Source organism: Paroedura picta, chromosome 6 (assembly GCF_049243985.1).
Source record: "Paroedura picta isolate Pp20150507F chromosome 6, Ppicta_v3.0, whole genome shotgun sequence".
In the NCBI taxonomy this organism is placed as follows: Eukaryota; Metazoa; Chordata; class Lepidosauria; order Squamata; family Gekkonidae; genus Paroedura; species Paroedura picta.
In genome coordinates this window covers 10166274-10191730 of record NC_135374.1, presented here as the reverse complement: position 1 = coordinate 10191730, position 25457 = coordinate 10166274, and the positions used below count along the sequence as shown (strand labels likewise).

Here is a 25457-nt window from a genome sequence, read left to right as displayed (position 1 = left end):
CTACTGAAATCAGACTGATTTGAACCCGGGTCTTCCTCCTCTCCCCCCCCCCCCCGAATTGAAATAGAAAGTGTTCTTCACTTGATTGGGGAAGCTCAGAGTGGGGAGGTATGTCAAGCGCAGCAGGAGGCTCTTTCTTTTCCTGAATGAGGTGGGAGGGGGGAGAGATTGAGAAGATTGGAGACAGCAGCCTCACAGAGAGTGAGGAAGGGGAAATAAGTCCAAGAGGCAAATCTCTACTGAGAAATGCGCGGGCTTCTGCAGCACAGTCACTTTAAAACAGGGCAAAATTAAGTCTTGAGAGGGAAGCCTTGCAGCCGTAAACCAGGCAGGCTCTGAACTGACGTCCTGGCCAATCAGGGAAGACTGTTTTGCAACATCAGCATTGCAGACACGGGCAGGAAGTTAATCCGCAAAATGCAGAACATCTACACATACTGGGAGCCGGGTCTTCGAATATAGCTACTTATATCTGCTCCTGGATATCACTGGGGAAAGGTGGGGTCACCATGGATCAGTCATGTATGTTGCAGAGGGAAAAATTAAATCGCCCGAAATCAAAATGGAAATCAAATACAATGCAGAGGGGAGGTATTTATTTGGGCTGGTAGAGGTTAAAAAAGCAAGGTTAGACTCGACCCTAGATTAACCAGTAATCTGATTTGATGTTAGGCAACTTTGTGTTCCCTTGAAGTGGCCCTATTCTCTCTAAAGCAGTAGTCCCCAACCTGTGGGCCGTGGCCCAGCGCTGGGCCGCGGCTCCCTCTCCCCCCCCCCGCAGTAAAAAACTTCCCAGGCCGCAAGCTTGCCCTGCCGGTCCCCAGCCTCAGAAAGGTTGGGGACCACTGCTCTAAAGGACCAGATTTGCAGTGTGCGTGGGCACCAACACCCCGTTTAACTCCCACTTCGCCAGGCACCCGCTATGGCCAGGCTTGTCTTCTGCCAACTTAGGGTGATAGGTTAATTATGACCCTCCCAGGACAAGTCTGATTTGCCCTGAGGAATTCTAGACTCCTCCCAAAGCTGCCTTGGAAAAGTTCTTGCAAAGGTCAGTTTGGAACAAAGGTGTCTGTTGATGCGGGCTAGCCGCTGGGGCCATGTGCTCCCAGCTTCCGGTTTGCTTCTTGGAAACCCAGAAGAAGACAAAGAGCTGGTTTTTATACCCTGCTTTTCACTGCCGGAAGGAGTCTCAAAGCGGCTGACAATGGCCTTCCCTTCTTCTCCCCACAACAGATATCTTGACCTTAACCACACGGTAGGCTCTGCATTGCACTACTGCCTGGTGTTTGCGCTGGGGCAGGTCGCCCGCCTCTTCCTGCTCTCACACAGGGGAGCATTTGGCCTGCTGCACCTCCCCCCCCCTGTATTTGTGCTCCCCAAGCAGCAAGATTCTACCATCTGGATGCTATAGGAGTGGGGAGGAGCTGGACTCTTCTGCAGCTACATGGCCCAGGCCCGACATAGTCCCTGTTGATGCCTGGGGCAAAAAGGGGAAGGTGGATCCATGTTCCTTTGCCACGGAGCAAACAAGGGCCTGAGTTGGGCCAGGCCTGGGATGGCCCCGGACTGGTGCCGACATAATGCAGAAGCAGTAATCGGCCCCGGCACCGGATGAGTGGTGTGTCAGGGCAAATTCCTGGTGCGGAAATGGTCCCTGTGAAGTAGGTGAAGCTGAGAGAGTTCTGACAGAACTGCTCTGAGAGAACAGCTTCTGACAGGACTGTGACTAGCCCAGCTGGCTGCATGTGGAGGAGTGGGGAATCAAACCCAACTCTTCAGATTAGAAACCGCCACTCTTAACCGCTATACCATGCCGGCTCAACAGCATTTGAGTATTTTCCTATCTACCTGCTCCTATGCCTTGACTTGCATGGCTCAGTTTAGCTCAACCTTCTCAGATCTCGGCTGTTCAGCAGGGTCAGCCCAGGTTAGTACTTGGATGAAAAACGACCAAGGTAGTCCGGGATCGCCACGCAGAGACAGGCAGCGGCAGACCACTTATGAACGTCTCTTGCAGGGGTAGTCAAACTGCGGCCCTCCAGATGTCCATGGACTACAATTCCCAGGAGCCCCTGGGGCTCCTGGGAATTGTAGTCCGTGGACATCTGGAGGGCCGCAGTTTGATTACCCCTGGTCTCTTGCCTTGAACAAGTCAGCTCCGACTTGACGGCATTTTCTACCACTGCCCACTCGTCCTCGAACGTCCATTGCCCTTAGAGTGTGGCAGGGCCTTCTTAGTGGTAGCCTTGAGGCTGTTGAACTTTCTTTTCTCTAGATACATGTTTGGCTTTGGTCTCGTTACGGTCTGGATCCATTCCTTCTTTGCCAGAGAGCATTTGCATTGGGCTGATCGTGTTGGATCCTTTTTGGTCTGAGACTTTCTTTGCTGTGCTTCGATCCTTTATTGTCAGACAACTATTACTCCATTGTGGTTCACGTATTTATCTGCTGGTTTTTATCTCCTGTGTGTTTACTCTTTCTTGTGGGCTTGGAGGAGAGGCTGTAAAAGGCCTGTTTTGTTTGATAGCTCAAAAATGCAGAAATGCAATTAGGTAGGGGTGTGTGCAGTAATGGGTTTACACTACAAGTACCACGATATATCAGGAAAAACGTTTTCATAGTCCAGCAGTGAAATAGGCAGCCTAAGGAGGTGGTGAGCTCCCCCTCACTGGCAGTCTTCAAGCAAAGGTTGGATACACACTTTTCTTGGATGCTTTAGGATACTTAGGGCTGATCCTGCGTTGAGCAGGGGGTTGGACTAGATGGCCTGTGTGGCCCCTTCCAACTCTATGGTTCTATGATTCTATGATTCTGTGTGTGTGTGTGTGTGTGCGTGTGTACCTGTTGTGGGGAGAGCAATAGGAAGGCGACTGCAAGCCGCTTTGAGCCTCCTTCGGGTAGGGAAAAGCGGCATATAAGAACCAACTCTTCTTCTTCTTCTTCTTCTTCTAACTAAAGCTAAATGCATTGTAGGAATTCAAAACAGAGTGACTCATAAATCCGGGAAATAAAATATCAGAAAAGGAAAAGTTGGATCGGTTGGTCGAAAGAACCCCCTGTGAAAAATATTCCAACTTGATTTGGTTCCTTGCAAGAATGCAGAGCCTCCTGCGATGCATTTTGGACAGTCCTTTCTCCAAGGCTGGGCTGAAATTTAATCCCCCCCCCCCCCAGTAGAGGCACATTGGCAGACGATGCGATCTCATCAAGGAAATGACTGAACAGCACATGACAGGCCTGCTCATCTGATTAGCCCACTGAGGCAGATCATATGGCATCGTTATAGGAAACGGGCCGTAAGGGCTGGTTTTTGGAATAACCTTCAGGTCCCCTCCCCGGTACATATCCCATCAATGGGTTGCAGTGTTGTGTAAAACAGAAGGAATCCGGGACAGGAGTTGGCTTTCGGAGCTGCGGCATCATGTGGATGGCATTGAGCCCCCCTGTTACGTTGAGCCTCGGCTGGCTAAACAAAAGCTTAGTGTTGCAAATCAGCAGTATTGTCAGCGTAAGAGGACTCCTCGTGCTACAACTGGGTACCTTTGGCCCACAGTGCATCTGAAAATGCAAGAAGGGGGTAGGAGAATCCGTGGTGACGGGAGGGGATGGTTGGTGGGTCATAGATCCCTGAATCTCCATCACCCCAGTATCCCACCAGCCTCGCCTACTGCTTAATTTCTTAAAGGAGTTCCTTAGTCATAGACTCCTAGAATCCTAGAGTGGGAAGGGGCCATGCAGGCTGTCTAGTCCCACCCCCTGCTCAATGCAAGATCAGCCTCAAGCATCCAGGAGAAATAGCTGTCCAGCCGATGCTTGAAGACCTCCAATGAGGGAGAGCTTCCCACCTCCTTAGGCAGCCCATTCCACTGCTGAACTAGACTCATAGAATCCTAGAGTGGGAAGGGGCCATGCAGGCCATCTAGTCCCACCCCCTGCTCAGTGCAGGATCAGAATCCAGGAGAAGGATCTGTCCAGCCAATCCTTGAAGACTGCCAGTGAGGGGGAGCTTTCCACCTCCTTAGTTAGCTCATTCCACTGCTGAACTACTCTGACTTAAATGTTTTGTCCTGCTATCTAGCCCGTATCGTTCTTACTGTGGGTCCTATCCTCTGTTCCCAACAAGACTTGACCAATAAAACTGATTTTAAGATGGGGTTTGGACAAGTAATAGCTTTTTCAAGGCTCCCTTGCGGAGTGGCTGTGTGTTTACAGTGTGATCTGCTCGAGTGATCCAATCTCATCTGGTTCCTTGATCAAACATCACCTGGGCTCCTCATTTTATTCTGTGTAACACCGCTGAGCTATATTTCCTTCAAGCGGGGAAAAGTACCATCCTGTTTCAGCTTTTTCATAATGTAGCATGTCTCCTTTGACTTGATTTTCGTTCGCGAATGAGTAGTTCAGCAGAAATTCAGCCTCCAGCTCTCAGGCGCGGAGGCTCGATCACCTTTTGGTTTGTCTTGGGTCTGGTTGCAGTCAGAGAACAACCCACCACCTAAAGATGTCCCCTTACGCCCACCTGCTGTGTCCATCTCCCAGCATGTCAAGCCTCTGATCTCCCCACTAGTTGTAGGGTCTCTCAGATATGCCCCATTGGAGCTGGTTTACTGAAGAATCCCCTAAGGAATCTTAGGGTTCGTGGAAGAACAATGGGTAGTCAATACCCCAACTAGGGTTGCATGCTCCGGCAATCACCAAACCCCGAGGCGGCCAGTGCCGTGGTGCAGAGAGGACAGGTAGCAGTGGTGTAACTCTAACCCCAACTCCTGAATGGAAGACTGGTTAAATTTGGATGGGGCACAGCAAACGCAGAAGCAACAAAATGACAGGGTACACAAGGGAGGGCATTCAATCCAGGGGCTCATCAGGAGTCCCTGGCATTGAACCAAGGGTTACAAGGGTGACATGGGTGCTGTGTCCCTTAACATATGAGATACAGTGTGGCTCTACTCACAGGCAGTGACTGCAGCTGCAAGGCAACCATTCGAAGAAATGGAATCATCAGAACAGTCCTACATGCCACCTTGCAGAGAATCCAGGGGATCTGTTGGCTTGAGCTCTCCCATGGGTGCATGATGCTCCTCATATGGAAACATAGAATCATAAAATAATATAGTTGGAAGGGACCTCGTTGGTCATCTAGTCCAACCCCCTGCACTATGCAGGACACTCACAACCTTATTGCTCATCCACTGTCACCTGCCATCCCCTTGAGCCTTCACAGAATCAGCCTCTCCGTCAGATGGCCCTCCAGTCTCTGTTTTAAAATATCCAAAGATGGAGAACCCACCACCTCCCGAGGAAGCCTGGTCCACTGAGGAACCGCTCTAACTGTCAGGAACTTCTTCCGGATGTTTAGACGGAATTTCTTTTGCATTAATTTCATCCCATTCGTTCTGGTCTGTCCCTCTGGGGACGAGCCCCATCTAGACTCCAGGCTCACTCCTGAGCGGCATAACGAAGTGCAGACACCACACCGGCTCCTTTTTGTCCCAGTCCGATGCCACAAGGATACATTTGGTGTCTTTTCAGAAGCAAGTCCTAAATCTGGGCCGAGGAAACGATCCGACGGAACGTTTGATGCAGCCTTGAGAAATGTGTGGATAATTTATTTATTTTTCACCGCGGTGCGCTTTTCTCTCGTCGTAGGTCAGGAAAGGTTCGGCAACATGACCCGGGTGTATTATCGAGAGGCGATGGGAGCCTTTATCGTCTTCGACGTGACGAGGCCGGCCACTTTTGAGGCGGTTACCAAATGGAAAGAGGATTTGGACACTAAGCTGACCCTCCCCAGCGGCAGCCCCGTGCCGGCGGTTCTCTTGGCAAACAAATGCGACCAAGGCAAAGAGCTCCTCGTGAACAACGGCATGAAGATGGAGCAGTTTTGTGCGGAAAACGGCTTCGTGGGGTGGTTTGAGACATCGGCAAAGGTGAGGGCCTTTGTCCTACTTTCCCTAGAACAGTGGTTCTCAACTTTCCTAATGCCGTGACCCTTTAAGACAGTTGCTCCTGTTGTGGAGACCCCCAACCATCAAATTATGCAAGGGTCCTTTCACAGAAATTAAACCGAAACTGACCAATGGCGTGAAGATCCACTGTTCATGATTGTATATTAATTGGGTGTTTTTTCCGGGGTTTCTCAGTTCAGTCCTGCCTCTTGTCCCACGATGCCGATCTCGCTCTTTTCCGCTGCTCCAGACAGACGAACGCTCTATCTCAATCTACCCCGCAAGGCTGTTGTGTGGATGACGCCTCCCCGGCCAAGCTGCTTGCCCTGCCGCGACCCCTGTGAAAGGGTCGTTCGACCCCCAAAGGGGTCCCAACCCCCAGGTTGAGAACCACTGCCTTAGAAGAAGGAGAAATGGCTTTTTGTGCCTTGCTTTTCACTACTCAAAGGAGTCTCCGAGATTGTCTCTGAGCAAGTGCAGAGCGCTAGTTTCAGATGGAAAGAAGGAAATAAGAGTTATTGTAGAGAACACATTGGGCACAAGCAAGCCCCTTGCTGGGACAAGCAAGATGAGATGAGCATTAGAATAGCATGGTATGAAATTTGAAAGACCTTACAGTAAATAATTATTATTTTAGATTCAAATGAGTAGCTGTGTTGGTCTGAAGTAGCACAACAAAATCCGAGTCCAGTAGCACCTTTAACACCAACAAAGATTTATTCAAGGCGTGAGCTTTCGAGTGCAAGCTCCCTTTGTCAGACTATGATCTGACTGAGAATGCTAAGGAAGCAAGACTGGTCAACAGCTGAACTGTTACAGGTTAGATTCAAGTGGGTAGCCGTGTTGGTCTGAAGTAGCGCAACAAAATTTGAGTCCAATGGCACCTTTAAGAGCAACGAAGATTTATTCAAGGCGTGAGCTTTCGAGTGCAAGCACTCTTCCTCCCTCGAAAGCTCACGCCTTGAATAAATCTTTGTTGGTCTTAAAGGTGCTACCGGACTCTGGTTTTATTGTAATTATTATTTTATTTTTGTTTTGCGTTCTTCCCTGGCAGGCTCAGGGCAGATCACATCTGGCTTAAAAAGAATATGAAAACGCAGAAATTATGCATATGACCTAAGTTAAACACCAAGATTATAAACGTAAATTTAAGGCTTTAAAATTATTTAAAAACTACCTCCTCTTGACAAATTAGAATTTGGAGGGTTTAGTTGATTGGATGGGATTATTCAGTTAGGAAGGCCCGCATCTTCTGGGTATGATTTCTTGGCTTCAGCCATGGGCCTGGTGGAAAAGCTCCATCTTGCAGGCCCTGCAGAATTGTTTGAAATTCCACAGGGCCCTGATCTCATCCACAGGGCCCTGGTGGAAGCCAGTTTTATCTCTTGGACCCGGGAATTCGGGTTTTGATGGCTTGCTCTCAACGCTCTTTGGGGGGTCCAATGGAAAAGGCGGTCCCATAGATAAATACACTGATAAATACCATCAGTATACACCCTTTCTCAGCTTAACCTGAAAATCAATGGGATGAAATTAATTCAAAAGAATTTTCGGCTAAACAGCTGGAAGAAGGTCTTGACTGTTTGTTTATTTCATTTATATACCGCCCTCCTCAGTGGAACAGGCTTCCTCGGGAGCTGGTAAGTCCTCTTTCTTAAGCAGAGGCTTAAATAGCCATCTGACCAAAATCTTGATTCTGTGAATTTAGGCAGATTGTTAGTGGCTAGGCAGAAGGGATTGTGTAGGTGCTTGGCTCTTGTGGCCATTTCCTGCATTGTGCAGGGGGTTGGACTAGATGACCCTGGAGTTCCCTTCCAACTCTATGATTCTATTAACCTATAAAGCTGTTGTAAAAGCGGGAGAACAAGGGTGGAGAGAAACATGTATTCTCCCTAGAATTAGGAGACACGCAGAAACCATGGGGACTAGTACCTTGTTTCTTATATTGCTTTTATTTAGAATCACAGAATTTTAGAATCCTAGAGTTGGAAGGGGCCATACAGGCCATCTAGTCCAACCCCCTGCTCAATGCAGGAAATGGCCACAAGAGCCAAGCACCTACACAATCCCTTCTGCCTAGCGACTCACAATCTGCCTACATTCACAGAATCATGATCTTGGTCAGATGGTTATTTAAGCCTCTGCTTAAGAAAGAGGACTTACCAGCTCCCGAGGAAGCCTGTTCCACTGAGGAGGGCGGTATATAAATGAAATAAACCAACAGTCAGGCCCTTCTTCTGGATGTTTAGCCGAAAATTATTTTGAATTAATTTCATCCCATTGATTTTCAGGTTAAGCTGAGAAAGGATCATTTCTTTACCTCTTCTCACTTCTCCACTGAAACAGGTTTTATCATTCTGTACATAAAAGCGAGCTTACAGCCAGCAGTTCATCGTTACAGAGTTAGAAGTGGAAGACAGTGGGTCAGAATGTCTTTTACGTCAGTGTCAGCTTTCAGCTTCCGGATCAGGCCCACTGAGAGCTAGAAATGCATCTCCTAATGGAACCAAACCAGCTTGTGGTTAGATCTACTTCCAGAGTAGGTCAGAGTGAGACTGTAAATTAACAGCAATTGTGTTTTTTTAAATCCTAATTACGACGAAATCCCAATTACATTCTAAATAATTATAATTTGGCCTGTGACAAATTGAAATCAGCTGCAGAGTTCAGAAAAAAAAATTCTTCATTTACAGAGAAGCCAATCTCTCTCTCTCTCTCTCTCTCTCTCTCTCTCTCTCTCTCTCTCTCTCTCTCTCTCTCTCTCTCATACACACACACACACACACACACACAAACACACAAGCTGGATGCTCCATTCCAGCCCAGAATTTGGCCTCAATCCGATAAAATGGGTGGCACAACTTAAAAAAGGGAGTCCTTCCCCTCCCACATACCAGATGCATTTAATTGATAGAATTCATGGCCACAATGTGCCACACATCGATTACAATTCTGAAGATCGCTTTTCTCCAGGGACCTCAAGACGGACTACGTAGGGTTGCCAGTCCCCAGTTGGCAGCTGGAGATCGACTGCTATCACAATTGGTCTCCGGACAACTAAGATCCATTCCACCGGGGAAAACGGCTGCTTTTCAGGGTGGGTTCTGTGGAATTAGAATCATAGAGTTAGAAGGGACCTCCAGGGTCATCTAGTGCAACCTCCTGCAGAATGCAGGAAATTCACAACCACCCACATTGTCCCCAGTTCCATGCCCAGATGATGCCCCTCCCAAAATCAAATTCACCTCCTGATTCCAATGTGGCGATCAGCATTTCCCTGGGCATGCAAGAAGGGGCCAAGGGAGCCAAGCTCAGACCCAATCCTTTTTGCCCATCCTTTTACAATCTGCCTAAGTTCACAGGATCCACATTTCTTTCAGATGGCTATCTAGCCTCTGCTTTAAAAGTTCCCAAGAAGGAGAACTCACCACCTCCCGAGGGAGCCTGTTCCATTGAGAAATTGCTCTATCAGGAACTTCTTCTGCATGTTTAGCCGGAAATTTTGAATTAATTTCATCCCATTGGTTCTGGTCTGGCCATCTGGGGCAACAGAAAACAACTCTCAGGGGTAGTCAACCTGTGGTCCTCCAGATGTCAATGGACTACAATTCCCATGAGCCCCTGCCAGCAAACGCTGGCAGGGTCTCATGGGAATTGTAGTCCATGGACATCTGGAGGACCACAGGTTGACTACCCCTGCTCTATATGACAGCCTTTCAAGTATTTGAAGATGGCTATTGTATCACCCAGTTGCCTCCTCTCCAGGCTAAACAGACCAAGCTCCCTCAATCTTTCCTCATACGTCTTGGTCTCCATTTTCGTTGCCCTCCTCTTGGCACACTCCAGTTTATAGCCTGCTGAGGCCCTTCCGATCTCCAAACTCCATCCTTAGCAGAATTCAGGCAGAGTTCAGGCATTTAGGACACAACAAAGATTTAGGACACAACAAAGACACAAAAGAACTTTTGGTTCTTTTCTCCGTCCGTCTGCTGATGGATTTTTTGCATGGCTTACAAAAAAAAAAAAAAGATTTAAACATCTGTGCTGGAAATAGTAGGCACAGAACCTCCAGGTTTAGAAGCAACCTAGCTGATTGCCTGAGGCCGGGAGCAGTGGGGATAGTTCTCTCGTGCAGGGTCTGGTTTCATCCAGCCGTTCACTGTTATTCCAATGTTCAGCGACGTTTCGATAAAGCAGTTCAAAAGAGGCTACAGCATTTCTTGAGCTGTCTCTGCAGTGTAATTAGGTCTCTGGAGAGCGAAGGGAAATTTACTCAAAGGGCCCCTCTTGCAGCTTTTGAACCGAGTGCTGCACACTGGCATGGATTAACCCTAGACAAAGACGTGAAATCTTAGCTAGTTTGCGACTGGCTACTTTCTCCGATGCTCTTGAGGTTTTCTCCAAGTAAATGTGACAGCTGCCATGGGAAGAGGGGACTGATCATGTGAGGGGTGCTATCATTAGTATCGCAAGAACATAAAATGTGCTCTGATTTGCATCTGTGCAGCGCTAGGAAGAAATATGCAGAATGCCTGATAGTTTATTTATTTGTCTAGGGCAGTGGTTCTCAACCTTCCTAATGCCGCGACCCTTTAATACAGTTCCTCATGTTCGGGTGACCCCAACCATGAAATTATGCAAATCTTCTTTCACAGAAATTAAACCAAAATTGACTAATGGCGGGAAGATCCATTGTTCATGATTGTATATAAACTGGTTTTCTTCCGGGGTTTCTCAGTTCGGTTCTGTCTCTTGTCCCACCATGCTGATCTTGTTCTTTTCCACTGATCCAGATAGACTAACGCTCGATCTACCCCACAAGGCTGTTGTTTGGATGGTACTCCCCCCCCCCCAGCCAAGCTGCTGACCCGTGAAAGGGTTGTTCGACCCCCAAAGAGTCCCGACCCCCAGGTTGAGAACCACTGGTTTAGGGGTTTATATACCGCCCCTCTCGGACAGACCATCTCAGGGTGGCTTACACAATCTAAAAACTCAATTAAACCAATACAATTAACAAGTATAAAATATATTCTTTTTGAAAGCCACAATTAAGTACTGCTGCATCAGCTAGCAGCCTATAATAATTCGTAGCCTGCCAGATTTTGGAGCTAGGAGGAATCGGAGGGGGAAAAGAGGATAGGAAGGGGGCGGGAGGGAGGCCCGAGACTTAGAAATAATTTAGAAACTCAGAGAGTTCCTAAAGAGCCCTGATCTCTCCAGGGAGCTCATTCCACCGGGCAGGAGCTAGGGCCGAAAAAGCCCCGGCTCTGGTTGAAGCCAGCCGAATATCCTTAGGGCCTGGGAACCTTACCTGATTGGCACAGCTCAATCAAAGAGCTGTGGAACGTATTAATTATTTAGCGTCAAAGGGTCCGACTTCAGCTCTTTCCTCAGCTAATTCGGACAGCCCAGCTCTGGAATAGGAAATTCCTGGAAATTTGGGGATGGAGGCCAAATTTCAGGTCAGAGCTCATTGGGGTTATGGTTCTGCAGAGCCAATTGTAAAAAACAGCCACGCCCTCCAGGGGAACTGAGCTTCGTTGCCTTCGCTTCCCCCTGGAGGTTGGCAGCCTTACCACCTCTCAGCTACTGTTTCCATACGCTTCCCTTTCCTTGAAGTGTTCTGAGCTAGCGGTGATAATTATAACATCTCCTGGCAATGCGATAACAACCTGAGGTCTGGGACTTGGGAGAGCCGGGTTTGTTTGCGATTCTGATTCACTCCGTGCGCTGCTTTCCCCTGGTGACTTACAGAGGCTGCTTAATCCGAGCTCTCCTGGCCCCTGCTCAACATGAAAGGAAACACAACTAAATAAGATTCCCTTTTTTAGAAAAGAATTCTGTTGGTGAACTCAGCACATCTGTATAGAAAAGATGTTGCTTTGTAGAGCCAGCCGGAAAAGAATGTATATCAAAATTCCATAACTTTAACACTTAGCTGTTAAAATATTTGAGCAGAGGCCTCCTGGGCGGAGCCTGTCCAGCCTCTGTTTCCGCTGTGTGCATCCTGATTGGCCCGTCCCTACTTGCACCCGCCCCCAACAAACTCAGCAAGGAGCACTCTGGCGCACTCGCCACCAGTCTGCCCCTGACCGCTAACAGGAAAGGAGGTCGGTGGGCCTGCTCACTGGGGTGGGGCTGCTCCTCACTGGGAATGGTCCCCACTGCCACTCCCCACCTCCGCCCCGAAAACATCCTCCGGGGCCTGTGGAGGTCTTGGTAAACCTTTTTGGGGTGTGAAGGGGAGGCACGACATCACTGCCACTGCTTCTCGCCACTGCCCCGTAAACACCCAGCAAGGCCTGCAGAGGCCTCAGCAAGCCTTTTCAGGAAAGAGAGGGACGGTGCAGAGTGCCCACCAGCACTTCCTGCCACTGTCCCCCCAAAAACCTCCAAGGCCTGCGGAGGTGTCACTGAGCATTTTCGGGGGAGTTTGGCCCTTGACCCTTTGTATTTTTAGCTAGTAATTCCTTGCGGCTTTTTTAGCTAGTAATTTTTTGCAGCTCCTGATCCCCCCCCCCGAGTTTTTATCACAGACTCAGCCCGCCCCTTTCTCCTCCCAGATAGCCCATACTGCTTTATTTATACCGCTTCGCAGGAGTGGTTTAGATAGATAGATAGATAGATAGATAGATAGATAGATAGATAGATAGATAGATAGATAGATAGATAGATAGATAGATAGATAGATAGATAGATAGATAGATAGATAGATAGATAGATAGATAGATAATTTGTTAAAATTTTAATCTGGTGATATTACTTTATATAATCATGTTGATCCTTGTCCCCTTCCAAAAATGGCCAATGATGGGCCTGGAAGGGGTGGGAAGGGGAGTGGCCTGTGCGCAGCTCCGCCTCCCAACCCTATTCTGCATGATTGCACTACTTCTGGTGTTTCTCAAAGCCTGAAGAATATTTCACATGTTTCTCAGTGGTAAAGGCCGCTCTAACCCCTACCCAACTCTGTATCGTTACTTGAAGTACTATTTACAGCGTTAAGGGACACATCTCTCTCCCCTCCCCCCCTCGTGCCCTTTCCAGATTATAGGTCTTTCCAGTGCAGTAGCTCTCCATGATTCTGAAGGCAGTTTTAACATCCAGACGGCATCGCTTCCCCAAAGCACGAACACAGAGGTCTAGGGTTGCTAGGCAATGCCCGGCAAATAGATTCCCAACCCAGGGCTCCCTGGAGCTGTGAGCTCCTCAGGGGCACCCCGGCCTTTCCCCTATATCCTGCCCTAATGGACTCAGCCAGATGCTATTCCTGGCATTGCCGTGAAAGCAGAAAACTGGTCACTTCCATGGACCTGGGGTGGCATTCTCATGTGGTTACCGCACCTGGGAAATGGGGTAGAGCCTGCTTCACTTTGCCACCTTTCTCAGTCCTCCTCGGGCGTGGCAGGGAGGCGTGGCCAGCTGACCTGAATCCCGGCCTAGTTCTGAGGCTCCTCGAAGCCTGAAATATATTTCAAGGGCTTCTCCACAGTCAAAAGATTGAAAAAGATTGGGCTAGAGGGTTGGGAGCAGGGGCATGGGAGACTGTCATGGGTGCTCTTACGTGGGTACTGGGGAATACCTAAGATATGATAGAGGGTAGCTCTGGGAATTGCAGGAAACTCTATGGTAAAAATGTGTGGCAATTCCTCAGTGACCCTCTGCCACTCCCAGGTTTTTTTCCCCAGGAGTGACATAATGGTGAATGCAGCAGCATCATTTTATTATTTGTTTTCCTTCCGCCACCACTTGAAGGCAAAATAAGCAATGGGACTTGGGTATCAGCAGCTCCCCACCTTGTCCGGGATGCTGGCAAACCTGCAACGGTCTTACTCAGCAGAAGGCAGCTGCTGACTCTAAGGGTCTTTCCTATTGTTCTCTCTACCGCAACAGAGCAAAGGCCATTGTTCTAACTCTGGATGATTGTTATCATCTGGAGGGGGAGGTGGTGGTGGTGGTGGTGGTTCTTATATGCTGCTTTTCTCAACCTGAAGGAGTCTCAAAGTGGCTTACAGTCACCTTCCTTTTCCTCTCCCCACAACAGACACCCTGTGAGGTGGGTGAGGCTGAGAGAGCCCTGATATTACTGACGAAAAGAAGAGTTGGTTCTTATATGCCGCTTTTCTCTACCCAAAGGAGTCTCAAAGCGGCTTGCAGTCGTCTTCCCTTTCCTCTCCCCACAACAGACACCCTGTGAGGGATATGAGGCTGAGAGAGCCCTGAGATTACTGAAGAAGAAGAGTTGGTTCTTATATGCCGCTTTTTTCTACCCGAAGGAGTCTCAAAGTGGCTTACAATCGCCTTCCCTTTCCTCTCCCCACAACAGACCCCCTGTGAGGGAGGTGAGGCTGAGAGAGCCCTGAGATTACTGAAGAAGAAGAAGAGTTGGTTCTTATATGCTGCTTTTCTCAACCTGAAGGAGTCTCAAAGTGGCTTACAGTCACCTTCCTTTTCCTCTCCCCACAACAGACCCCCTGCGAGGGAGGTGAGGCTGAGAGAGCCCTGAGATTACTGAAGAAGAAGAGTTGGTTCTTATATGCCGCTTTTCTCTCCCTGAAGGAGTCTCAAAGCGGCTTACAGTTGCCTTCCCTTTCCTCTCCCCACTTTATAAATCTCAAAGCTGCTCTGTATCACAGGACAATAAGAACTGGATATCCTAAGAGCGTCCCATGGCCGATAATAAAATATTTCATTTGGAAAGCGTGGAAGGCCCATAAAAACTAATAAAGGCACGCTACGGCAGTCAAGGAAGCCGAGCCCCCCAGGTCGAAGGGAATTTATTTCTAATATTAAGTCTGAAAGATCTGAATGTTAATGCGATGCCTTTGCATTAAAGAGAGATGAAAGATACAGGACGGGTACCGGTAAAGAATACTAAACTGTATCATGGGGTTTTTCAGAGACACGTTTGATAAAACTCTTTGTGCGATCTTTGGTTGGATGAGTAATCCATGGCAGTAATATTGCAGCAAGGAAGAAAAGTACGGTGCACTCAAGCCAGGAAGCCTCTGGCGCTTTTTACCCATGTCCCCTGCCAAAAGGACACTTGGGGACGACGCTTTCCTGGACAATCGCTTATTGATATTGTCCAGGTTTTCTCATCTTTGTTCTGGTTGAGAGACCCCTGAAACATTCTTCAGGCTTTGAGAAACCCCAGAAGTGATGCTATTGTGCAGAATTGGGCTGGGAAGCAGAGCTGTGGACACGCCCACTCAAGGCCCCTCCCCTTCTCACCCCCTCCAGGCCCGTCATTGGCCATTCGGGGAGGGGCGATGGTGTCGACATGACCATATATGGTCATATCATTCGCTAAACGTTTAAAAATATATTTTAAAAAATAGTTAACTCCCATCCATTTGGAAAACCCTTCTAGGGCCATCAAGAAGACCCAGGGTTTCATGAAACCCTGGCGGAGAAAACCTGATTTAGTCAAATATGGGCCCGCCTCTATTGCCAGACCATACCTAGGAGCTGCAGGATGGTCACTTTGAAAAACCATTGTGAGAAGGCCTTGTCTCCTGACAACATAGGGACACTCTGGTATTTGGACCATATACTGTGGTTTTAAAAAAAGGCCATCCTGTGCCATTTTTTAAAAATTAAAAGTCTTTTTTCTGGCAGTGGTGGGTGGAAATGGCTGTTGCAGGGACAGAATTTGGGAAAATGGCTACCACATGTATGGAAAGATCTGGATTTCTCCACCCGCCGAGCATTTACCTAGGCTTTATGCCAATCAGAACAGGAACTAAGCGGCTTTGAGCAAGATCAGGGAAAAGATGAAGAAGTTGAATGCATCATGAGGCTACGGCAAAGCAGAGGGAAATATTTCCCAGCAGCATTGAACTCAGGGCAGGCGACCTGTGCAGAGAGGACTTTAGTCTAAGATGTCACCCCAAAGTGCTGTGTAGATGCAATTCCGCTTGTACCACTAGTGGATGAGTCCTTTGGAAATCCATACAAGCAGGCGTGTGGCTTAGTGGAGATGGTTTGGCCCTTATCTAATGGCCATAAATTAAACTAGGGCAGGGGTAGCCAACCTGTGGTCCTCCAGATGTTCGTGGACTTCAGGGGCTTCTGGGAATTGTAGTCCATGGACATCTGGAGGACCACAGGTTGTGACTACCCCTGAACTAGGGCTTTGGTTGAGGCAGGGAGTCTCTTGGTCCCCCCTCCCTCTCCCAATCTGAGCAAAGGCAGGAGAAAAATGCTCCCCTACGCTGTGATGGCATCACATCATTTCCAGAAAGGAAGGAAGGAAGGGAGGGAGGGAGGGAGGGAGAGAGGGAGGGAGAGAGAGAAAGAGAGAAAGAGAGAAAGAGAGAAAGAGAGAGAGAGAGAGAGAGAGAGAGAGAGAAAGAAAGAAAGAAAGAAAGAAAGAAAGAAAGAAAGAAAGAAAGAAAGAAAGAAAGAAAGAAAGAAAAGGGGAAAAGGAAGTTACAAAGGGTAGCTCTAGGAATGGCTGGAAACCCTATGGTTTTACCATAAAGTTTCCAGCCATTCCTTGAGCTGTGTTTCTGACGTCTTCTTTCTTAATCCCTGGAAGTGAGGTGATGCCTCAGTCAGCGCCGTGCCCCCTCTCCAATATCCCTGCCCACAGCCCCCCTGCCAGCTACCACTGCCCTAATCTAGGCACCTGAAGCATTCACATGCCACGTAGTTTTCTTCCTGCAACTTAGCCGGAGCCGAGAGCGTGGCATTTAATGCTTCCCTTGTTTGCTCGAATCACATTTTGCAGCTCCCTGAAAATAACTTCTCGCAAAGCAGAGGAATTTGCCAGTCTGTTCAGAATGTCGCGTGATGGGCTTAAGCTGTTGTTCTCGGGCAGTGCCAACATTCTGTCTTGCTAAATTCCATCGTGAGACGTCGGCATGTAGGCAACGAATGCTTGGCTACTCCCTCATCTCTGCCTGGGGGTGTTCTGGATTCAGTCCTTAGCATTCCTGGTTGAAGGATCTCGGGTCTCTCATGGGGTTGGGAAAGAACCCCCTTTTCCCCCAGAGCCCCAATTCTGAACTAGGTGGATCAGTGGTTTGACTTGAGGAAAGGTTGGTTTTATACCCCGCTTTTCTCTACCAGCAGGAGGCTCAAAGCGGTTTACATTCGCCTTCCCTTTCCTCTTCCCACAACAGACACCCTGTGAGGGAGAGGAGACTGAGAGAACCCTGATATTACTGAAGAAGAAGAAGAGTTGGTTCTTAGATGCCACTTTTCTCTACCCGAAGGAGGCTCAAAGCGGCTTACTATCGCCTTACCTTCCTCTCCCCACAACCCTGTGAGGGAGGTGGGGCTGAGGGAGCTCGGCGAGAACAGCTCTATCAGGACTGTGACTGGCCCAAGGTCCCCTAGCTGGCTACATGTGGAGGAGCAAGAAATCAAACCCGGTTCGGCAGATTAGAAGTTGCTGCTCTTAGCTGCTGCACTACATTGGCTCCTTGGTAGAAGGCAGCTTTGCACATTGGCTTGTATACATGCTCTTGCTAAGTCAGTCTTGCTTTTGTAAAGTTGCAGCCCCTGCAGCTGAGGACTGACTCGGATTAGAAGAAGAGCTGGATATTATACTGTGCTTTTCATTTCCCAAAGGAATCTCAAAGCAGTTTGCAATCACTTTCCCTTCCTCTCCCCACTTCAGACACCCCGTGAGACAGCTGTGGCTGAGAGCTCTAACAGGATGGCTGGGTTAGAACAGCACTATCACGGCTATGATGAGCCCAAGGTCACCCAGATGGCTGCATATAGAGGAGTGGGGAATCAAGCCCAACTTGCCAGATTAGGAGCTGCCACTCATAACCACTACCCCAAGAGAGCCAGCTTGGTGTAGTGGTTAGGAGCGTGGACTTCTAAATTGGGCTCTCTCAGCCTCCCCTCCCTCACAGGGCGTCTGTTGTGGGGAGAGGAAAGGGAAGGAGAATGTAAGCCACTTTGAGACTACTTCGGGTAGAGAAAAGCGGCATAAAAGAACCAACTCTTCTCCTTCTTCAGTAATACCAGGGCTCTCTCAGCCTCTCCTCCCTCACAGCGTGTCTGTTGTGGGGAGAGGAAAGGGAAGGCGATTGTCAGTCGCTTTGAGACTCCTTCTGGTAGAGAAATAAGAACCAAACTCTTCCTTTTCTTCTATCTGATCTGCATGTTTGGAAAGCTGACACTAAAGAGCCAGTGTGACGTAGAGGCTAGGGTGCTGAGTGAGGATGTGAGACACACAGATTTGAATTCCTGCTCTGCCATGTATGTTGCCACCCTCCAGGTGAGAAAACACCTGTGAGCCACAGCCCCTCCCAAAGAATTCAGCCCTTAAAGCCATTTGTTCGTGTGTTTTGAACCTGCAGGAAAACATAAACATTGACGAAGCTTCCAGGTGCCTGGTGAAACACATCATCGCCAGCGAGAGCGACCCCACGCAGCCCGTTGAACCGGACGTCATTCAGCCCCACTTGAATTCCTCCAAGCTGGCCAGCTGTTCAGCTTGCTTTCGACCCTAAGCCGTTGGCAAGCTGTTTGCAGGCGCAGGAACTGAGCAAATGACTGGTGAAGAAAACATCCACCGTGGTGCGCCCGCCCATGTTCAGCTGCTCCCGAGCGCCCGCCGAGATCTGAACATGTGCAGCTCTTCCAAATACGTGGTTGAAATTTTTTGTTTTCCAGATTTAGTCCAGTTGCATGAGTGTTTCTCCAGGAGCCTTTGATGGTAATGGCCCGGTTCGGTTCGAGAAAGAGCCACTTCTCAGATCGGGTTTTCTCATGAAAGAGGCGGGAGACGAACCAGATTCCGAAATTTGCTTTCCGCGGGTGTTCTGATGCCACGTCTCAGATTAAAGGGATGTTCGTGGAAAGCAAAGAGCTGATCGTTCCTGAAAAATTCAAAACCGGTTACGGGGTGGCATTATTTTCAATATTTTTCCTAGGGATTTTCTTTTTTTACAAGAGTTATATGCAAGAGTTACAAGAGTTATATGCATATGCATATATATATTTGGCACTGTAGCACACTTACAGGGAATGTAAATTCTGGCTGTGTCATTGAACGGTTAGACAATTCTCTTAAGAACTTGGCAGGCTTGCCTTAAAGATGACCAGATTGTCCCTGGTGCCTTACGTTACTGGTCAAAGCAGTGGCATTGCTTACAGTCTGGACTGCCTGCCTTCCAGCCAAACGGGGGGGGGGGGAATTAAATCCCTGAAAACACTGTGCACATAGGAATCTGGAGACAATTGTGTACTTACAGGAAAATTCCTTGTTTGTGGAGTCTTTCCATCAAAACATTTGTGTTCTGTTGCTCATTGTTATCCTGTAAAGAGGGGGTGAGTTGTAGACTAGCTGTTCTGGACACAGTCAGAAATTTTAATCAAAGGAGGCATGGTAGATTACGCACTCTGAATCTCAAATCAATTGAGAAATTTGGGTAGGAAACATCTCCCAAGCATCTTCCATAAGCTCTGAACTACTATCCAGGGGTGGGAGTGAGGTTTTTTGAGATTTCATCTGACCCATTCCATCATTGTTCTGGAATTTGGCTAGCCAAATTTCAAAACTAGCAAAATCTGTGGCAAGGCAGGAGCTTTTGGGAGCCGCTGCTCGCTTCCTCAGATACAACAGGATTGAGAGTCCATCTGTCCTTATATCACAAGGTTGGTGGATGTGCATTCTGTATGGCCAACCGTGATGCCTTCCATGGAGATGGATCGAAATGGGTGGCCGTGTTAGTCTGTAGCTGCAGAAAAGAGAAAGAGGCCAGAAGCATCTTAAAGACGACTCAAACCTGTGGCTGGGACAGGGCTTTCAAGAGTCACTGCTCACTTCTGGCATTGGCTCGTGCTACGTGTGTGTTGACACAGCAACTCAGTCCCTTGTTTTTGCCATAAAGACTCACACGGCCCAAGTGTCAAGCTTCTAGACCCCAGTAAGTTCACTCCACACAAAGGCTTCACAAGAAGAGAGTTTAATCTCCACTGCCACCAGCAGGTCACTAATAGAATTGCATGGCCTTCAGTTCAACACTGTCTTGGGATTCAGAGTCACCTCCTGGCCTTTAGCCATCATGGGGGAATGGGAAATTTTTGGAAATTTCACGTGTTAGATATCTTCGAATAGGAAACTTTGGGATATTTCATGTGTTAGAGATCTTCCCAATTAGGCCTCCCTTTTGTGCATTGATACACATGAGCCAAAATGCTAGTTTTTTTTCTGCTGTCACAAGACCACTTAAAGAAAAAAACACAGTTTTATCTTAGGGGGGGGGGGAAGCAATACATGGATAACAGTAATTAAAAGCAAAAACAGAGTCCAGTTGTGCTACTTCAGACCAACATGGCTACCCACTTGAATCGATCAGTAATTAAAAGCGGACAGCTAAAAATGACCATCTGGGCTAAGGTGACCAGATTGTCCCACTTTTGGAGGGACATCTGGGGGCACCTGGAAAATTGTACTTACGTTGCAAGTAAAAATATATATATATTACAATACTATTTTTGTGTTCTGTGGGTTTCATGAAAAATTTTGTTGCTCCATATAGACCAAATTTTTAATCAAGTACCCCCCCTGGTCAATGGTGTCCTGCTTTACCAATGTTCAATTCTGGCCACCTTAATCTGGGCACAGAGAAAGTGAAATAGGTAGAACCACGTCCTCTTTCCCTAGGTCTACAACTTACCTCTCTGATGTTGACGAGAAAGGCAGAAAAACCTGCATAGTTTCAGGCTTGTTGCTCAGTCTTTTGATATTCTTTGTTTTATCTTCAACATCTGGCTACTCACTGATCTTCAGACCTGTGCCTAGTCTGCACACAATAGATAATGCACTTTAGAAGTAGATTTTCCTGTTCTGCGCTGGAAAATCCAGCTGCCAAAGCACATTGAAAAGTGCATTATCCTTTGTGTGCAGACTAGGCCCAGGTCTCTGAATTTCCTTCGTTCCCTTTCTGACACCTTCCTAACAGGCATCAGGTGTAAGTGCTGATCGTTCCCTTTCTAACACCTTCCTAACAGGCATCAGGTGTAAGTGCTGATCTTCAGGTTCTTCAATACCAGGCTGTTCTTAGCCTAACTCCTTCACAGGTGCCATTAATCAACATGAGAGAACTCAACTTCTTAGGGATGAAATCCTTGCACTGCTTTACATGCTGCATCTGACTGTGGTTCCTGCCAAGACAAAAAGTGAGTTGCAAACTTCCTTACACCTGGAATGCGCAGGGACCTCAGTGGAGCACAGTGCTATAGACTCCACCTCCCAAAGCATCCATTTTCTCCAGGGGAACTGATCTCTGCAGTCTGGAGATGAACTGTAATCCCAGGAGGGGTACCCAGGTCCCACCTGGAGGCCGCTGCAGCCAAAAGAGCAATCAGTCCATTAACCACAACAATAAAGAGCTCCCAAAAATGCCTGCTGTATGCCTTTTCTTAATCTTTAATTTTGACTGAAGCAGCAGGACAGGCTTCTGGTACAGCCAAGTTTCATAGCGTGACCCAACTGTGTGTCTGGACAGCACCAATTCGCTCTGCTGACAGGGCCTCTTGTAACCGAACGTTTGCACAAAAAATCCTCTCCGCATAGAAACCTAGCCTGTTAGCTATGAGAATTCTAGTTCTGCCTTCACTCCAACTTATTAGTTGCATTGATTTTGGATATGTGGGCCTCAGGATGGGACCCAGCCTGCACACATGCGTATTGTCACAATAAAAAGTGGACGTAAAACTTCTATTGCAGATGAGAATAAGGCAACTTTTCCCTGGATGCAGGAGTATAGATGGCTGTCCTCTTGTGGCGCAGAGTGGTAAGGCAGCAGATAAGCAGTCTGAAAGCTTTGCCCATGAGGCTGGGAGTTCGATCCCAGCAGCCGGCTCAAGGTTGACTCAGCCTTCCATCCTTCCGAGGTCGGTAAAATGAAGACCCAGCTTGCTGGGGGGTAAAACGGTCATGACTGGGGAAGGCACTGGCAAACCACCCCGTATTGAGTCTGCCATGAAAACGCTGGAGGGCGTCACCCCAAGGGTCAGACATGACCTAGTACTTGCACAGGGGATACCTTTACCTTGAGTAAGGTGAGGAACCTGGTCTTCCAAAGGGCTGTGGGTGAGATGACCCACCTCTCAGCATGCTCCTTGCTTGAATGTGTAGGAACAAGAATCTTTTTGCCTTTGGCAATCCCCTCTGCGGCTGTCTAATAAGAGGAAGAAGAGCCCTAATCTAAGGTGACCAGATTGTCCTACTTTTGGAGGGACATCTGGGGGCACCTGGCAAGTTGTACCTATGATGAAAATTTTTGTTGCTCCATATAGACCAAATTTTAAGCAAGAACCCCTGACCCTCCCCGGTCAATGGTGTCCCGCTTTACCAATGTTGAAATCTGGTCACTTTACCCTAATCGCTCCTTGGCTCCATGAGGCCTGAAAAGAGAAAAGAGGGCTATCTCAAGGCAAAACAAAGAAGAAGAAACAGAAGGTGCCGAAGGAAGATTCATAGAATCATGGAGTTGGAAGGGATCTCCACGGTCATCTAGTCCAACCCCCAGTAGAATGCAGGAAAGAATCTTCTATAATTTATCAACCCCAACATGTTTTGTATGCAGCTTCCATCAGGAGAAATTTTATATTCCTTTTGGCCAACAGGCCCCAGAAGAATCTGAAATCCACCACTGACAAAAGCTTCACGGGAAAGGCAGAGGGGTTGTTCAATTATTAACATTTATATTTTCTTTCTGCACCTTTCGTTGCTTCATTTTACAGGAAGCCTGACCATATCCAGGCTTATGTGGAACTGAAGTCTTAATGATTTCAATGAACATGGTTCTCACTGCTCTATATATCCAGAGCCCATTTCCTTATTCCCCAAAGCAAAGAGCTGATACCACCTTTTCTCCAAACCCCAGGAGGCATCATTTTGAGGTTTGGAAACATCTCATGAACAACATCTTGTAGTTGGCTCCAGATAGGGCTTCCAAGTCCCTTGTCCTCCCCCCCACTTTCCTGCCATTGTTCTGAGCAGCCGTGGGAGAAAGGCACCCCTTCATAAAATTGGTAGAGTGTCAGTTTTTAAAATAAATGTACTGACACCCAGAATCTCATGGGTTTGTGGAATATGTACTTGCTCCAGAGCTCTTTGATCTATCCCCCCTTCCCCTCCCTCACTCTTGACTGTGGAGGAGCCCCCGAAATAATTTTTCAGACTTCAAGGAGCCCCGGAAGTGATGTCATCTGGCCACACCCCTGGAAGTGACATCACGACCCGCACACTTAGCCCTCCTATTGCTCCCTTCCCTGCCTTTGCTTCAACTATGGTGGCCCTGCCTCATGTAGGCCAGAAAGAAGAGTGGGAGCTGAGAAAATAACCCGGACCTCCCCCCCCCATACCAAGCCACTTCAGAACTACCACGGATCCGTGGTTGGGAATCCCTGCCTTAGCGGCTCAGAGCAGGTGACACCAAAATTCAAATACAATTCCACACGACATTTAAAATACAAGTAATCAAGCATGAAATATGAATACAAAACCATATAATGAAAATTCAAAGATTTAAAAACCTTAAAAGGCATCCTGTTAAACAGAAAGTCTGCCTGAATTAGAGTTATGCATGACCTCATTATGAGACATTAGCATTACCTTCTGTGGCAGCCATTTTGTGGTTGGCTCCAGCTCCCATGGCAGCCATATTGTGTCTGTGGCCACAACTCTCAGCATTTCCAAGGTGACCCTAGGTTGAGAACCCCATTAAGAAATACAGATATTTAAATTAGAGATGGACAATTACTCCTGCATGCAAAATATAATTTGACCACAAATTGGGAGAGGCATCTTTGAATGCTCAGGGGGGAAAAAATCCTCACACACTATTGACATTTCTAAATTGTTTCACAAATACTTTGCACGTATAGTTTCTTGTACTACTGCCTGGGAACTCTGGCTGAAGGGCAAAGAACACTTTCCTAGGAGTAAGCCATTGAAAACAAAGACTTTACTTCTGATGTGACTAACTTAAGATTGCTCCCATTGGTCCAATTGGTAATTTCTGGGTAAAGCCCTCCCCCAATTCCCCCCATAGTTCTAACCAAGAAACAATGCCTGAAACTGGGGTCATTGTAGGTAGGCAGGTAGTTGTGAGTTTCTGCATTGTTCGGGGGGCTGGACTAGATAACTCTGGAGGTACCTTCCAACTCTATGATTCTATGATTCTAAGAGCAGTATTGTTGACTCAGGCTGGCAGTAGTTCTCCAAGGTCCCAATCTGAGGCCCCTTACATTGCCTACTACCCGGTCCTTTCATACAGCAGGTGCCAGTGATTGAACCTGGGGCTTTCTGCATGCCAAGCAGAGTCTCTTCCACTCAGGAAAAAGAAGGGTTGGTTTTTATAACCAGCTTTTTCACTACCCAAAGGAGTCTCAAAGCCGCCTTCCCTTCTTCTCCCCAGAACAGTCACCCTGTGAGACAGGTGGGCCTGAAAGAGCTGTGAGAGAACTGAGAGATCAGCTCTAACAGGACTGTGACTGGCCCAAGGTCACCCAGCTGGCTGCATGTAAAGGAGCGGGGAATCAAGCCCGGCTCTCCAGATCAAAGGCTGCCATTCTTAACCACTACACCTCGTTCGCTACAGCCCCTCCCCTAACCTGTACAGCTCAACTCACAAAAATCAGCGCAGGCAGCAGAGGCTCAGAGCCCCTTGGAGCCGCAGAGGAAGCTGAAGCATTCAAGATGGATGCTGTCTTTGCCGTGATGGATTGGGGGTGCTGTCCCCCTCCACCCGCCCCCAACCCACCCCCTCCATTTTGAGAGTGCCGTTTTCATACAGCTTAAGTGGTAGCTAATTGGTAGGGAGCGTGCAAGGGAGCAAATATTCCAAAAGCACCTGGGTAGTTAGTTAGCTGCCTTTGTGCACTGAGCTCATTTGCAGAGCTAAATGAGATCCCTGAATGAATGCTCCGTAATTCAGAATTAAGGCTTTCGCAGCTTGAGCTTTCAAAATGAGGATTTGAGTGATGCTGTTCAATTGGTGCGGGAAATTTTCTTTGCTGTGCTATTAGCCTCTGTGGATTCTTATGCCACCACATCGCCTACACGCTGAGCGTTTGTGCACGTCCGGGGTCCGAAGGTAAAACAACCCTGCAGGGTTGGCCAGATCATCCCCGTATGGCAGATTGACTGAAGGTCAGCAAGAGCGGTTATCCTGCAAGGTAGAGGTCATCACGAACATACCATCTGCATCTAATAGGAATGTCACTGCTCTAGGGTTGCCAGTCTCCAGGTGTTGGCTGGAGATCTCTCAGAATTACAGCTGGACTCCAGGTTACAGAGAACAGTTCTCTTGGACAAAATGGCTGCGCTGGAAGGCTGAGTTATGCACTTCTAAGGTCCCTCCTGTCCACCAAATCTGTCCTCCCTAGACTCCACCCCCAAATCTCCATGAATCTGCAGACCTCAAAAGGAGCAAAACCAGGCTATTGAGACACAAGACAGGGGGTCTCTACTTGATCCATCTAGTCCAGCCTGCTGTCTCACACAGTGGCCAACCAGTTGCTCTGGAGGGC

The 25457-nt window shown here is 48.0% G+C and overlaps 1 protein-coding gene across 2 annotated transcripts in view; it reads left to right on the top strand.

Annotated features, from left to right (window-relative positions):
- Window positions 1-21322, top strand: part of RAB38 (RAB38, member RAS oncogene family) — a 29462-nt gene extending 8140 nt beyond the window's left edge. The window contains exons 2-4 of one of the 2 annotated variants that reach the window (XR_013231700.1): window positions 5650-5930; window positions 18269-20885; window positions 20935-21322. Coding sequence is in view for 1 of the 2 variants with exons in the window: in XM_077341406.1 (XP_077197521.1) it covers window positions 5650-5930; window positions 18269-18421 (434 nt within the window). In the remaining variant the exon portion in view is untranslated. Of the gene's footprint in view, window positions 1-5649; window positions 5931-18268 lie in introns of both variants that reach the window. The other variant, XM_077341406.1, reaches the window with a different exon arrangement.
- Window positions 21323-25457: the final 4135 nt, after the last annotated feature.